The 15,110-nt window shown below is 42.6% G+C and overlaps 1 protein-coding gene across 1 annotated transcript; it reads right to left on the bottom strand.

The window, feature by feature from the left end:
- Positions 1-3,399: 3,399 nt before the first annotated feature.
- On the bottom strand, positions 3,400-13,585 carry sall1a (spalt-like transcription factor 1a; the record flags this gene model as incomplete). Its single annotated transcript, XM_079217054.1, has 3 exons — positions 3,400-3,843; positions 4,949-8,355; positions 13,513-13,585. 3 exons carry the CDS (start codon positions 13,583-13,585, stop codon positions 3,400-3,402), a joined length of 3,924 nt encoding a protein of 1,307 aa, XP_079073180.1.
- Positions 13,586-15,110: the final 1,525 nt, after the last annotated feature.

Genomic DNA, 15,110 nt, shown 5'->3' with positions numbered 1-15,110 from the left:
CCCCAGTTTTTAGTTACGTGGATAGGGTGTGCTGTTTTTCTTTTTACATTTTTATTTCCATAAAGCCATTCATGCAAAATATATGACCCATCAAAACTATTTGGACAAAACAAAAGAGAATAAGGTAGATGTAGATGTTGTACAAGTGAAGTTACACTGGAAACCAATGATCTTATTTTTGCAATGTGGCAGCTGTGCATACAGCCCTTACTTAAGGCAAAGCCTTTAATGAACCTTCAAGTGTACAGTAAGTGGACAGGAGTGGCTTACAGCTAAAGAGAGTAATGTTCCCATCCTCTCCAGACACTGCAGTAAAAGGCCTTCAAGCCATTTAGCGTGGACTGCGGGAAAAATAACCAACAGTAAAATAAAAACAAATTAGATAAAACAAATGTAAATATGCAGGAGCGTGTTTGTGCACAGGCTGGGAAGATGCAATTCATCTCTCCTATGAGTGTGTTTATACCATAAAGCGTATATTCTCTGCACCCTGAAAGCACATTCTCAGAATAGCTGCAGTGGATGAGACTCACAGCACAACAACACATTGTGACAGTGAACGGGGCCGACTGGGACAGCCCTTCTTAGTCTGTGGCGATTGTGTTTCAGTGTGTTCGCCGGGGCTCTTCCTGTGGTGCTCTGTGTTGTGGAGCAAAAAGCCACTGCTGGGAGCCACAGTGGAAGAGATCAATTGTACACATTTCTGCCACCTGAGATTCAAGTGTTTCTGTAATACTGCACAGCTCAATCGATACTTTAGCGAGGAACCGAGAGGGAATGGCCCAGTCCGTGCTTTGTGGTGGAACTACTCACACAGAGATAAAGCATGTTTAGTCCTGTTTATTTATGTTTCCCACCTGTTAGTAGCCCACAGAAGAAAAAAAAATGAGGACTCTGTTTTTATCGAAAAAACAATACATATACATGTACATATAGGCTATTTGGTTCACTGAGCCGAGTCTTGAAGAAGTCCTGCAACACTGAAGTTTTCAATATGTTGGAATCTAATTTGTAATAATTTATAATGTAAATATTACTTATATGCTTAATTAAATTAAACATTAGAAATAACGTCTTGGAAATAATAACTGAAATAATAATAATAATTACTATTATTATAATAATTATAAATAAGTAATAAAAGATCAAGCAGAAAAAAGGCAGACTATTAAATATAAGTGGAAGTAAAACTTGTAAATATGAACGGAGTATTTGTCATAATTAACAGAGCAGTAACAAGGTGGAGCAGTTGTATTTTTCTCTCCGTCCTTTGAAGGAATCTCCCAGGAAGCCGACGTGCTGCACAAACAAAGCTTATGGGAACAGATGTGACTGTTAAAAATAAAACCGGCACTGTGGGCAAGGATCATTTAGCTTCGACGTCTTGAAATATAAAACGTAAATATTGGGGATTTCGGCTTTGTGGAGAGGAGGGGAGAGCGCCGAGGATGCTGGACATAAATTAACAGATCCTGTATTGCAGGATGTGCAACGATCTGTTAAATTAAATGCAGCTGTTGAAATACAAAAGGGGAAAAAAAATTCGGTTTGGATACCAAAAAAAAGAAGCAAAGCAAATGCCTTCAAAGCCGTCAAAGGCTTTATCCGGATAACCGTGTTATCGTTTTGTCAACTTCTTTTGGCTTTATGGCAAATGGGCAGATCGTCGCATTCTTAATGGAAAAGTACATTTTACAAAAGGGAAAGAGGGATTGTGTCTGCTTAAATTCCGTCTGCAGACTAAATGACATGTTTTTCCAGCTGAGACTATTATTATTTTTATTGCGATGTGGTGAACGTGCATACATTGGTGGGAGAAGGAAACCTTTTCCTTTCCGCGTAAAACGCCTCGAATCTACTTGATTCCGAGGATTAGCAATTAATAGGCGACATCAAGGAATGGCAGGCGGAAATGATGAGGTTAAAATTGCAATCACTTTAAATCAAAGAGCAGGGAAGCTCACACCATTAATGACTGCATCCAAGCCCCCGGTTCTGCTTCTGCTGCTTGTCGGTGAAACGGAACAGAGCAGCACGGCGGCCGTAAGCACACAATATTCAAAGTCAAAAAGTTATTTTATTTTCTGCTCTTCTTTCAAATGATTGTCAACGTTTGATGCGTGAACAATAATTGCCAGTATAGTTCCAATGGTAGGATAAATAAAGATGGGAATAAAAGCACACACACACACGCACAATGTTTCTTTTGGAAAACTGATGTATTTGATTATTAGAGTAAAGAATTACAGTATCTTAGTTGTTAGTAGGTATTAAAGTGTAGAGAAACTGGACCCATAAAGATCTTCCAACTTTCCAAGAAAGTGCATGTAACAGTCCGAAGGTTGTCAAACCTAATATATATTTATATTTATAAAAACACTATCATTTTGTCCTCTGGCCGTGATGGACTTCTCTTGTGTGAGCTTTATGTACATTTTCTTACGAGGGAGTTTTTATTTCCACATCTGAACATATTTACAGAAGCTTCAACACATAACTTTGCACTTGATGTCAGTGAGGATGCTGGGACATAGCAGCAACGTGGAAATCCAGCTGAGAAACTGAAGGAGAATCCTGCTCATTTGATTGGCTGTCTCAGTTCCAAAAGCCAGGAAATGGGCCACACCGAATGTTCCCTTCTGTCTTGCTTTCAACAATACCAAAATACGAGCAACATAAAAGAAATTGAGGGAAAAATATGGAAGTAAATAAAAAGTAGAAAGTACAATACACAGAAACAGTAACAACAAAAGTTAACACTAAAGAAACCCTTGAAATGTAGCAAACTTCAATGTTTTGTCTTCCTTAAATAAAATAAAGGTAAATGTAAATTGGAAAGAAAGGAACTACCACATCATTTAGTGCCTGAATTTCATTGTTTTGCTTGCATGAGGGGAGGGGGCATGAACACACAGATGTTAGACCATCTACAGAAGATCAGTGTACATTATTTACAGCAAGTCTGTTTGCTTATTACAGGGCTAATGCATCACATGAACATCGACAGTTCGGTTATAGCTACTACAGACAGAAAATAACTTAATGCCAAGGTAAGGTTATCTACCCAGATACTCTAAGTTTCAAAAGCACATTTTTTTTAAGCACCCATACATACCCATTCTGGCTTTAAAACAAACAAAAACCTAACTGTTAATGCTTCCACTTGGTTTCAAGCAAGGTTATAATCACTAATAAATAAGCTCCGTAAAACTATAACATGTACATTGTACAAAAAAAGCAACTTGTCTTCACACTCGTGTTCGTAAAGATTCAATGGCGAGCAAAGCAGTTCAGTTGATTTTGTCCCTGTCTTGGTCTCTTTCTTCTGTTTGTCTACATATGTGTACAGTATGCCTTCAGGCATCTTCACGTGTCTGTGCGCAACTGAGGACATTCTCTCTAACTGGTGACAATTTCTTTATTGTCCTCCATGAAGCGCGTGAACCGGAAGTGGGCCCCATTCTCTGTGTTGGCCATTTTCTCCAAACCAGCAAGAGCGGCGTTGGGCTCCATGCTGTGCAGCTTGTCTAGGCTGCCGGTCAGACCACCAATGGGAGAGCTACCCCCATTCATCATGCCACCTGACATGGGTGGGAGGCCTCCATTCTGGATGACAGAGATTTCATTTGTCTTCATTGCCAGGCCGTTGGAGAAGGCTGCAGCGTACTGGTTCCAGAAACTGGTCGGGTCCCCGTTGCTTGCCCTTGATGCCATCATGTCCTTCTGGAAGATCTCGGGAAACTTGACTGGGTTTGCACCCAGGAAGGCCATTGGCCCATCCACAGAGAGCCGGCGGCCACGTCTGGCGGGAGCACTGTTCCACATGTGTGTGCCCATGTGGACCTACAGAGAGAGAGAGAGAAAGAGAAAGAGAGAGAGAGAGAGAGAGAGAGCGGGGGAGAATGGGAATAAAAGGGAGGGAGGAGGGACAGAGCAAAGAGAGGGATGACAATTAGTGATGTTTACAAACTTGGCCACAAGAGCTGCACATGAGATGATGCAATGGAAAAAATAATAATAATGCTCAACTCCAAATTAAAATAGCTTCACACCCTGTGTGCAGCAGACCAGTTAGTTGCTTATGTTGTAAGAGGTAACAGCATGGTGTAAAAATCTTTTTTTGGCAAGACTGATACATGCTGTTTAATCTAAACCTTAATTTGCTCATCTCACAAGAGGACCACGGGTTTGGGGTTAAATTACACTGTCCAGTTTCATTGCGACATTTCATCTCTGCCAATACCCTTTACATGACAAAGATTTTTTTTTTTTCCAGCTTCATAATCCTCCAAAAGGTATAAATGGTTGTGTTTTCAGTTATTTGTGTACAACCTACGACAAAAAAATTCAGAGACTTTTCTCTGTACTTTAACGGAGGAACTCAAATGCAGATATCTATGTTTAAAACCATCGTCAATCAAAAGCCAGCGTTTTAAAAATAAAAAATTAACATGCATCCCAAATTCCTCTTGAGGATTAGAGATGGACGTGGTAAAAAGTAATTATCCCAAGTTTTACATAATTAAGTTCACATAATTTGCCCAAGTTTCTGTAGATCATTGAGCAAGATGCCGTTCTTAATGATTTAGACCTGTGACAGTTTCCACAGAATCTGTTGTGGAAAACTACTGACTGACCTAGTGCACAATGATTGCCTCTGATAATTAATTCTGTGCACCGAATCATTCTTAGCTGATTACATTCTGGAATGCGAACCAAGTAATCATATTAGTTTCATGATTCAGCCTTTCCATTATAAGGTAATGGTAAAGGTTTTCTCAGAGAGCTGTTCCTCTCATTAATTATACAACATTATCACCTCTTGATGCCGAGTGCACTCACACACTGTATAAAACTAAATAGAAGCTCTGAGACTGATTTTTCATAACATGTTCTCACGCACAAATGTTTGGGAGGTCAACAGTTTTCTGGATGTTTCGAAATTTACCTTGAGGTTTCCTTTGGTGGTGAAGGCCCGGCCACAGATACTGCAGGCAAAGGGTTTCTCCCCTGTGTGGGTTCTCTCGTGGATCTGCAGAGCACTGGAGGAGGAGAAACACTTCCCACAGGCGTTGCAGAAGTGTTGCTTGGGCGTCCTGCGTGGCGCAGAAGAGGAAAGCACTGGGGAGGTGGAGGCTGATGATGTGACCATGCCAGAGGGTATTTCCTTGTGTTCTTGGTAGAGGCTATGGAAGAAGCCATTAACCTCTGGTTTGTTAAGAGAGGCTACAGAGAGGAGAGAAGGGGTTGGACTGCAGGACAGGCTGGTGTTTGACGGCTCAAATAGTTGTGAGGGCAGGTCTCTCATTTGATGGGTTAGCATGTGCTGCTTGAGGTTGCCCTTGGTGGAGAAGCCCCTGTTACATGCATTGCAAATAAATGGTCGTTCTTTGGTATGGCTTCGATAGTGAATGTCCAAGGCACTCTGACAAGCGAAGGTCTTCCCACAGATGTCACAGGATGTGTTCCTGATGATGCTACGCTCACGGAAGGGGAATAACATGCCCAAGGGATCTTTTGAGGGATTGAGAGATGTCAGGTCCAGTGCTCCAATGTTTGAGGGGTGAGAGTGCAAGAGGCTTGCAGTGGTGTGCTCCAAGGATAAGGCCCTCTGGTGCCTTTCTTCGAGACTAGGGGATTTGCTTGGTTGTGGCTGCATGCTAGTGGGGGATGGCGCCTGCATGGAGGAGGTAGATTCTGACACAGCTGGACTCCCGGCGCTTTGGCTTTCAACATCCTCGCCTAGAGACGAGGAGTCATTGGTGAAGCAATCTCCCTCAACTAAGCCATTTGCCATAGCCCTCATTTGGATGACTTGTAGCTCCTCGGTTTCATCATTGTGGGCATTCTCTTGTCCTTTTCTCTCATGCTCCTCCTGGCTAGCCATTTCAAGGGGGGCTGGTGAGTTACATAGACTGTAATGGGAGGCATCAGCTGACCTAGGTGTGTCTGGCACACTGCTGTCTGGGCCTTCCTCCATTTCTTCAAAGTTGTCATCAGAGAAGTTGTCCATATCATCAATGTCTCTCTCACCAAATGAGCCAGTGTCAGAGACCATGGACTCTGGATAACTCTCTGGCAGAGGGGTGTTGGGGATGTGTCCACCCATGTGCATGCGAATGTGTTGCTGTAGAACCACAGCATTTGTGAACTTCTTCTGACAAATGGGGCATGAGTGGTGGACTCTCAGAGGAGGCATGGCCCTATGGACACTGTAGTGAGTCTTAAGATTTCCCTTGGTGGTAAACGCCCTGCCACAGACTTTACACTTAAAGGGCCTTTCCCCAGTGTGAGTTCGATAATGCATTTTTAGAGCACTTTGGCAGCTCAGCACCCGGTGGCAGATGACACATTCGTTTGGGTCTGCCATTTTCCTGTCAATGTTCTCCACAAGCTGCTGTAGCTTGGAGGTCTCTGACCCCTGGAGAGGATCCAGGATGCCTCCAAAGGGGAACTTAGCCTTGAACTGGTCAGACATAAGAGGCATGAGTGGGTTGGTCATCATCGGCGGGCTGTTAGATGTTGTGTAGTCAGCAGTGCTCTCTGAGGCAGAGCTCACATTTGTCATGAAGCCTGAGGAGTGGCTGCCTTCTTCAGTTCTCCCATTTGAGGTAGGCAGAGTTGCACCTTCACCCTCTTCAAACGCTCCGTCATTACCTTTAGCTAAAGGCTCAGCAATGGCCGAGACACTCTTTGCAACAGAAGGGCTAGTTATGGCTATTGAATGATCTTCCTTTTTAATGAAATGTGGCAAGCTCGGCATGGTTGGTGGTAGCAGCATGCCGACTGAGGAAGTCAGTGTGGGCAAAACTGGTTTGCTGTCCAGCCAGCTGGTGACAGGTTTCTCAGGGGGCATAGACATACCATATGGAATGCCGGTGCTTGTTGGTATGTTGTCTAAATGCTCAGGAACAGGGTAAGGGTTCATCTGGATGTGTGGGTATTTTTCTTTATGACGCTGGAAATGCACCTTCAGGTTACCGCGGGTGGAGAAGCGGTTGCCACATATATTACACTTGTATGGTCTCTCGCCAGTGTGAGAGCGCAGGTGGATTTGCAAGGCACTGTCACTCCCAAACACCTTGCCACAAAACCTGCACTTATGCTTGAAGAAAGCCTCATCAGAGCTGCTCTTCTGTTCAAATGAAGTGACATTTGGCGGCTTGCCTTTCCTCTGCTGGGCCAAAGCTGCTAAAGAGTTGAGGTCCTCTACGGTGGTGCCAACACTGGGCAGAGAGCTGGAAAATATGGGGTTTCCAGGTGGGGGCTGAGGTAGAAGGGGATTCACTGCAGAGCTTAACAGGCTACCCATTCCAAATGCTGGCGTGGATGACTTAGTGAGGGAGGAGTTGCTGAGCTGAGAGTGGAGGCTACTCATATGATTCGGCCTCTTGTCAGAGGATTGGGTATTGACTGTTGATGGCCCCAGTGTGCTAATGCTCTGAGATGTCTCACTGCTGCTTGGGTTGGACTGAGGTAGCTGTGCTGCTGCAGCCAGCTGCTTTAGGCTGTTAATACTGGCTGACTGACTAGCCAGGTTCTGCGCTAGGCCTGCGGCTACGGCCAGCTGTTGGGAAAGATGTGAGCTGAGTGTGGTCAGTGGGTTGGCAGCAGGCCCCATTGAGCCTGGAGCAGAAGTTGGAGGCACCTGCAGTTCTGGGGACTGGGAGGCCAGTAGCAGTATCTGATGGCGAATCTGCTCAATAAGCTGCAACTGATGGATCTGTTGCTGTTGTAGGGCGAGAAGTTGCTCCATAAGGGCTGGCACTGCCACCCTGGGGCCCCCTGTGTTACGGGCCTCTTGGGAGAATTGGGCCACAGCTACTTTGGTGCTTTGCAGATTCTCGATTATAACATTGCTGTTGATCATAGAGAAGCTTCCCAGTTCAGTCATGTTTCTGAGCTGAGGTAGAGGCTCAGATATAGCTGAAGTACCAAGTGCAGGGCCAGAGGTGCTCCTTCCTCCCTGGCTGCTGACTGTGTTGATAAGGCTCCCGCTCTCTGTATGACTGCCTTCCTCTTCATGACCGCTGCTCATTCCTGAAACGTCCACGTCCATGGCTTCTTCTATGTCAAGAGTGTTAGGCTCAAAAAGGTCACTGCACTCTGTTTGATCAGTGTTATTAGCTGTGTCATTCATCTGGTCATCGGGATTATGAGGAGGAGACCCAGGTGAGAAAGTTCCGGTGGGGGAGACAGGGTTGTCATTCACTATCAGAACTAACTGATTCTTAGTGCAATTTTTCTGGTGCTCCTCAAGATCTGATAGTTCAAAGAACTCAGCACAACATCTGCTACAGACGTGGGCGTCTGACTCCTTGCAGGGGGGTTCCTCTGAGCAAAGTTCTGTGTCCCCTGAAAAAGAGGAAACAGAGGATTAGTGATTAGAAATGTTTTGCAGCTGAAGAAGCGGCTTTATCTCCTCAAATTCCATTGTTGTTAATCTTAAGTTAATCAGTTTTACACTTATCCCCTTGATGCGTTCACAAAAACAACGATCGAAAGGCAACAATAAGACAACAGAAATGGGGAAAGGCCTTATTCAATGCAGTGGCCTCTGAAACACGATAAGAGGGATACAAAATCAATGGAACTACTCAAATATTGCTTAAAAGTGATCTTTGAAGATGTACATCTGGGTTTCATCAGCCTGACCAAAGGTAATCATTTTCTCCAGATAATCCATCAAAATATAGAATAGAGTGAAGTGAGGACATTGGGTCTTAATGAAATTTCATAGAAAGGCATTGATTTCCTATATCCCATGCCCTTCAAAGTCTACTTGTCCACTAGGCTCAAATCAAGCATTTGAAGGACTTATTAGACTTTCAATTTGCTGTCAACTTTGCTCATTTTCAGCCAACTATGGGCATCTTGGACAGGTTATCTATGTCACTAAACTCATTTGTATCCACTCAGGCAGTCACAGTGAGACATGAACAACAGAGCCCGGGGTGTCTAGGCTGTTACGTGCAGACACTAAACACAACAAGCAAAACAAAAGAGGAAAAAAAATGAGAGCGAAAGTAAAAGGTGACTTATTCAGTACGTATGAAATTAAATTATTTGTTTATATATTTGAAATGTTTGCAATCCAATGAAAAGTAAGAAAAATACATTTCAGACTTTTGTTAGAATAAACTTCAACCATAGCAACAAACACTCATCAGTGAGTTCTTCTGGGAGAAAAGCAACAGAAAAAAAACTATTTGTTTAAATGACTTGGTCAAAACTTAATAGTAGGGTAATAAATCAGAATCCATTAATCACAAACTTGCCGAACCTGAACACACTAGTTCACAGATCTTGCAATACAGACGCAGCAACTTCTATTTTCACTCGCATGAAAATTCAAAAGTAATGCTGCCTTTCAGATGAGCAGAGAAACGCGTTTCCTTCATTTTGATAAACAAGATGAGTCAGGGAGTGAAAAGGCAAAACGTCCCCCTGCCCCCAGAGCCACTGCTGGGCTACAGACTTTCCTGATTCTTTCCCCTCTTTGTCACACTAAAATCTTGCTGTTTAACATACAAGTTGATTTACAAATTGTATTTCTCTATGAATCCCTTTCATTGTGGCTCTGGCCCCTCAACACTTTCATCAGGGCAAAGAATTCATTTGCAAATGAAACCCAGAGAAGTGCAGCCCTGCCCCACAGAGAGACAGGATGCCTTCCCATTGTTCGCGCAGCATGGGAGCGGCGGGGATCGTCGGCACAGCCTGGCCCTGCTCATCTCAGTCGACTCAAAGCAGATCCTGTTTAATTCAGGGATTATCTCCCTCAATGTTTCTCTGCTCAGAGACATCAGATAACGAAAAGTTGCCATGACAGTAAACCCTGGCCCTCACACCACCAAACCATGCAAACAGGGAAGACTCAACTTTAATGATAACTTTTCATGTGAAATCCTCCCTTCCACCCACCGTCTACACCCCAGGTGCTAATTTTGAAAATAAATAAATCAACACCTTTCCCTTTTCTCAAAGTTGACTGTACACAAATTAGGGGTATTACTTTTTTCTCAAACTTCTGGAAGATGCACAGTTAATAAATAAATATATGTGTTCATGGTCAAATCAAAGCAGAACATGAGAAAAAAACAATACACGATGCATACACTATTTAAGACATAGTGAAGATATTTAATTAATTCCCCATATCTCTAATACACATAGTGATACAAAGTGCCAAAGTGTGTTTCTTTGATTAAGATCATTTCCATAACATTGTGTGCAGTGCGCATTTAAAAAAAAAATCCTACGAATTCAAAGGATCTGAATAATTAAATTGTTCACATGCAAATAAAAACAAATTACAATAATAAAACTATAACTACAATATAGAATTTTGGAAAATTAAAAAACAATTAAACATAAAACACATATGTATGCACACAATTATTTGTGCATTTCTATTTCGTCAATTAAGGAACTGGAGCACATTTATCAAAATTGTGCGATGCAGCAGAAGACAGTCGCCTCTTCACCAAATCTATCTTAAATGTTAGAGAAGAAAAACAATAATGTTTTTGGCTGCAAAACATAATAATATTTCATCAACTTAAACGCTTACACGCCTACTGATTTGAGTTTTTGACTGTGCCTTACTTTATTTTACTTTACATGACGACAAAATAATTATCAAAACTAAATCAATGCATGAACAAATCCACTGTCCACATAAAACCAGAATAGCAAACAACACAGATGCTAGCATTAGGCTTAATTCCCCGAATAGCAAGGATTAACTTCCAATTAAAATTAAGATAAAGTCAAGCTGGCATAAAGATGGAGTCTGTAAAACTTCCATAGAATCTCTATCAACAGCACAATGTAAGCAGTGCGCAGGGCTAAAGGGCGTCAGGAGAGACAAAGAGCAGAGGACAGAGACTCAAAGAGACTGACCAACGTCTGAATATGAGACAAGAAAGCGAGGATTAGTCGAAAAAGTTAACGGAGAGCTTTAAAGATCCTACATTATTTTTTTGCTGGGGGCCTCTGTGAGCCTCTTGACACTTGTAACTTCAGGAGGTTTTCTGCTCTCATCGTCTCCAGCACTCAGGACTCATCCCACTGAACACTAGATGGGGTTCCACTAAAGCTGCCGTGGTCCAGGACAAGACTCAAATCTAAGAAGCTCTGCCCCGGTGACATGCTTAAAGCTCAAGGGGAGGGGAAAAAAAGGCAAAGCAAGTCCTTCAGGCTACAGCGAGACTCACACCACATAAACACTGGCAAAATGACAAGTGACTGCACTCTCTGTTTGCAGGGAACTACAGTGCAAAGTGGGCTGCCCTGCCAATCTCCCCTCTAGGGGGGCCACTCTGATAGGGCAAAAGGGGATGGCCAAAACATTGATAAGGCCTCGCGCACACGCACTTAAATGAAAAGCCGAGGCCTCGCTGGGCCGCCTGCAGCTCCGACCAGCAGGGTCAATGGCGAGGTAGTGAGGAACACACTGGGCCCTGAACTTACATCACCTCCACACAGAGGGGCACTGGCAAAGGTTAAAACAGCTCAACATCCCACCCTCTGTGGCTCTCAGGCCGACCTCCCAGTAACTCCGGCCCTCAGCATCACTGATGTTCAGCTACAAATACAATGACTTTCTGTTTTCACTTCCGACCACCACAACTCTCCAGAAGACACACAGCACACTTGCTAGGGGCACACAGCTAAATACCCCCAAAATCAAAAGACAACATGTCCATACCCTTATAATTATAAACACAAGGCACTTGCAACAATGTTAACATGTGGCACAGAATTGGACATAATTAGGTATGTTGCCAGAGTTATTGACTAGAGTAATTATTCACTAAGTTTATTAGATTTAAAAGAAAGATGCAGGGAAACAAAACTAGGTTTTGCCTTAATCATCAAGTTTCTAAAAATCACGTGAAATAAGCTGCAAATACATTTTCTACACGACTTTCTCCTGAAAGAAGCAAGTGTTTATTTGAAATGACCTGCACATGCTTTTCAGGCATGCAGCACTAAACACAATGTGGCTTTGAGAGTATTTACATTGCATGTATTTAATTTATAGGCCTTATCCAACAGGTCTAGCATATGCCACAAATATTTTATTTTTTCATAGGTTTTATTTATGTCTTATTTTTTGTGTGTGCAAATAATTTGTAAAATAATAACAACATGAATGTTGAGCATTACAATTCGATTATACTGCATAGCAGACCATCGATAAGCTTCCATTTAAATTAAAGTAATTTCTCATGAATTCAGAAAAATAAATGAATTTTCTTTTCTCCTTAGTGAGTCATTTGATAGAAAATTAAAAAAAAGTCGGCCAACAAAAATACACGTTACAACGCAACGTCCTGTTACTAAATTCAGCTGTTAATAACCTTTCCTACACTCTCATAATGCCGTTGTTTTGGTTAAGTTTTCCTTTTAGTTTCACGTCTTTTCAACAATTTACATGTAATTACAGCTCGACTCTCACCCTGAACTCCACTTGCATACAGAGACCTTTCCAGTTCTGAAGCACTTTGTAGCCTACAGACTGATTCCACATGTAACAGCACCGTTAAAAAAAGGGTATTTCACTTTGCAAAGAAATATTTCCCATCGCTATATTTTTTCCCAGCAGGCCAAAGATAATCTTTAGGTATACGCGTCTCTTAAGGCGATGAAGGAAAACAACAACACGCGAATTTATGAAAAGAAAACTACGAATTATTTTTGCAATAAAACAGAAAAACAATGTGTGTGTTTGTGTGTGTGTAAGCCTTCACTTCTCTATGCTGCTATTTGAACAAAAAAACGCAGAAGCGACCGGTGGGATATGTCCAGGGTCAGGGTGCGTGTTCATCTGCGCTCTTTGGAGCAGCTTGTCCTACTTTCATCTAACTTTTAGCAATAAAGCGAACAGGCAGTGACTCTCTGACACTGATTTTCATTAAAAAGGTCAGAAAACATGGTGCGACTTTACAGCGCGGGACAGAAACACACGCGAATGAGGGACATGTGTGCGTGTGTGGGAATAGGACCGGTCGGTCCCGACAGGAGAGGCAGGGTGGTCCATAAAGAGGCAGCGAAGCCTCGGAGAGAAGCCCGAGACTCACCCGGCCATCGTTACAGCTGACTTTACACTCAGTTTAAAAACACGATTTAAAGCTGAAGCAGACCAAAAAAGTTTGGAAACTTTTCGCACACACGTTAACCTGAAGATGAATAGCTACTTATCTTTACTATATTTAACTTTTTTTTATTAGTTATAGTTCCATTATTTTTGCATTCATAGTACTGATAATATAGTCTAAATTCCCCTCTGGACTGGAGTAAAGTGAATGTCATGAAATCCTAAACGTTAAGTTTTTTGAAAAAAGTGCTAGACTTTCATCACTTTGCAAACAAATAAGCAAAAACAATAGTATTAAGTTAAATTCAAAGTATTAACTTGAACCGTCAGACCAAAAAAAAAACTGCCCCAAAAAGTGAGATATTCAGGGTGCCTGGATAGAAGGAGGGATAGGTACGAGGACTCACCATTGTGCTCCGATAAAGGCAGATGAGAGTCGGATTGGAAGTGTTGCGGCTTCGCTTGTTTCCTCCGCGACATGCTGGCTGGCACATCAGCAGGCAAAGAATACAAAAATGACTACAAAACCTTCTCAAAAATTACGTAAATCGAGCCCATCCACCGCGCATGTGCCCCGTTATGATTATCAATAATACTCTGCGATTAATCATACGGGGGCTCCTTTGAAAGGCGATTGGCACCTCGCCAGCCCCCCTCCTATTCAAATGAAGTCTCTTTAATCAATTAGCTCCTGATTTGCTGGGGACTCTTGTCTCTCTCTCAGCTCCCACCCAATGAGTTGATCCGAATGGGGAAGAAAGGCTGGCTTTTCCAAACTCCCTTTAGATACGGTTTAACCCCTTCTGTTAGCCAAGTCAAAGCTTATCTTGACTACTACAGGGGAATGTCAGCGTCTCGAGTCAATGCCTGCGACATTATCTTTCAATCGTTCACATTGATCAAGCAGCGATCACAGTGTCCCTGCTCGGTTCCCGTCCTGGAGATGCCGACTGACTCGCAACTCGAAGCTCCGCGATCGCCAAACAACTTTCTTCTCCCAACAACTCCGTAGTCCGTCCTTCGCTCCCGCGTTGAGATCGTTGTAATTCAGCTCTTGTTGTGTTGCACACCGACACCTACTCTCTGAAGAGTTTCAATCGAGGCTCCCGGTGCGTTAAAGCGCAGTGTGGCGCGAGCATGTTCCGTGCGTAAATGGCACCGGCACGCGTTCCCAAAAGTCCAGTGTGTTCCGACGTCCCAATCAGTGTCATTTGATTATTATTAGTCGAAAAAGGGGTTACTCACTAACACGTTTTCATCACACACTGCATTCCGCGAATAAACAAACTTTGAGGGCCCGTGCTGCACTGGGAAAAAAGTGGAGCCCGGCCCATCGAGGATCTGATTGGTCACCAGGCTATTCAGTCACGCTGCCATTCACCTTCACCTCCTCCCTCTGTGTGTCTCTCTCCCTCCCTCTGATCCAAACGCGTTGTGCGCACCGGGATGATCAGTGGTAAAGAGAGCGGAGACAAGTCTGTTCATCTAAAATAATCTGTTCACTAATTTCTTCCCCGAAATATATATATATATATATATATATATATATATATATATATATATATATATATATATATATATATATATATATATATATATATTTAGCGAATGGCTGTATCACACTCACGTCATGTGGACTCAATCTAACGCCATCCCTTTAACTATTAGGACAAAACAACAACTTTTTTGTCTTTATGTCGTCGCCATCCAGTGGGTTGTTTGTATAGTAAAACCAGTATGAGTTACTGCATGAAGTCCTTATCAGGAGTTGGATGTTTTGAAGGCCGTTTGTAGCATTTTGATTTCTACAGATGAGTTTTTTCTTTTCTTTTTTAAAGGCAGTGATAATTGCGCAATATCATTCTGCCGGTAAGCCAAAAAAAAAGTCTTCCTCAATCAACCCTGTAAATAAGCTATGGACCACACACACACTACATATTTTTATTGTTGCTATTATTATTATTATTATTATTTATATGATCTCCCTGAATAATGCACTAAGGAG

Source organism: Taurulus bubalis, assembly GCF_910589615.1.
Source record: "Taurulus bubalis genome assembly, chromosome: 4".
Lineage (NCBI taxonomy): Eukaryota > Metazoa > Chordata > Actinopteri > Perciformes > Cottidae > Taurulus > Taurulus bubalis.
This window is presented reverse-complemented; position numbering and strand designations above follow the sequence as displayed.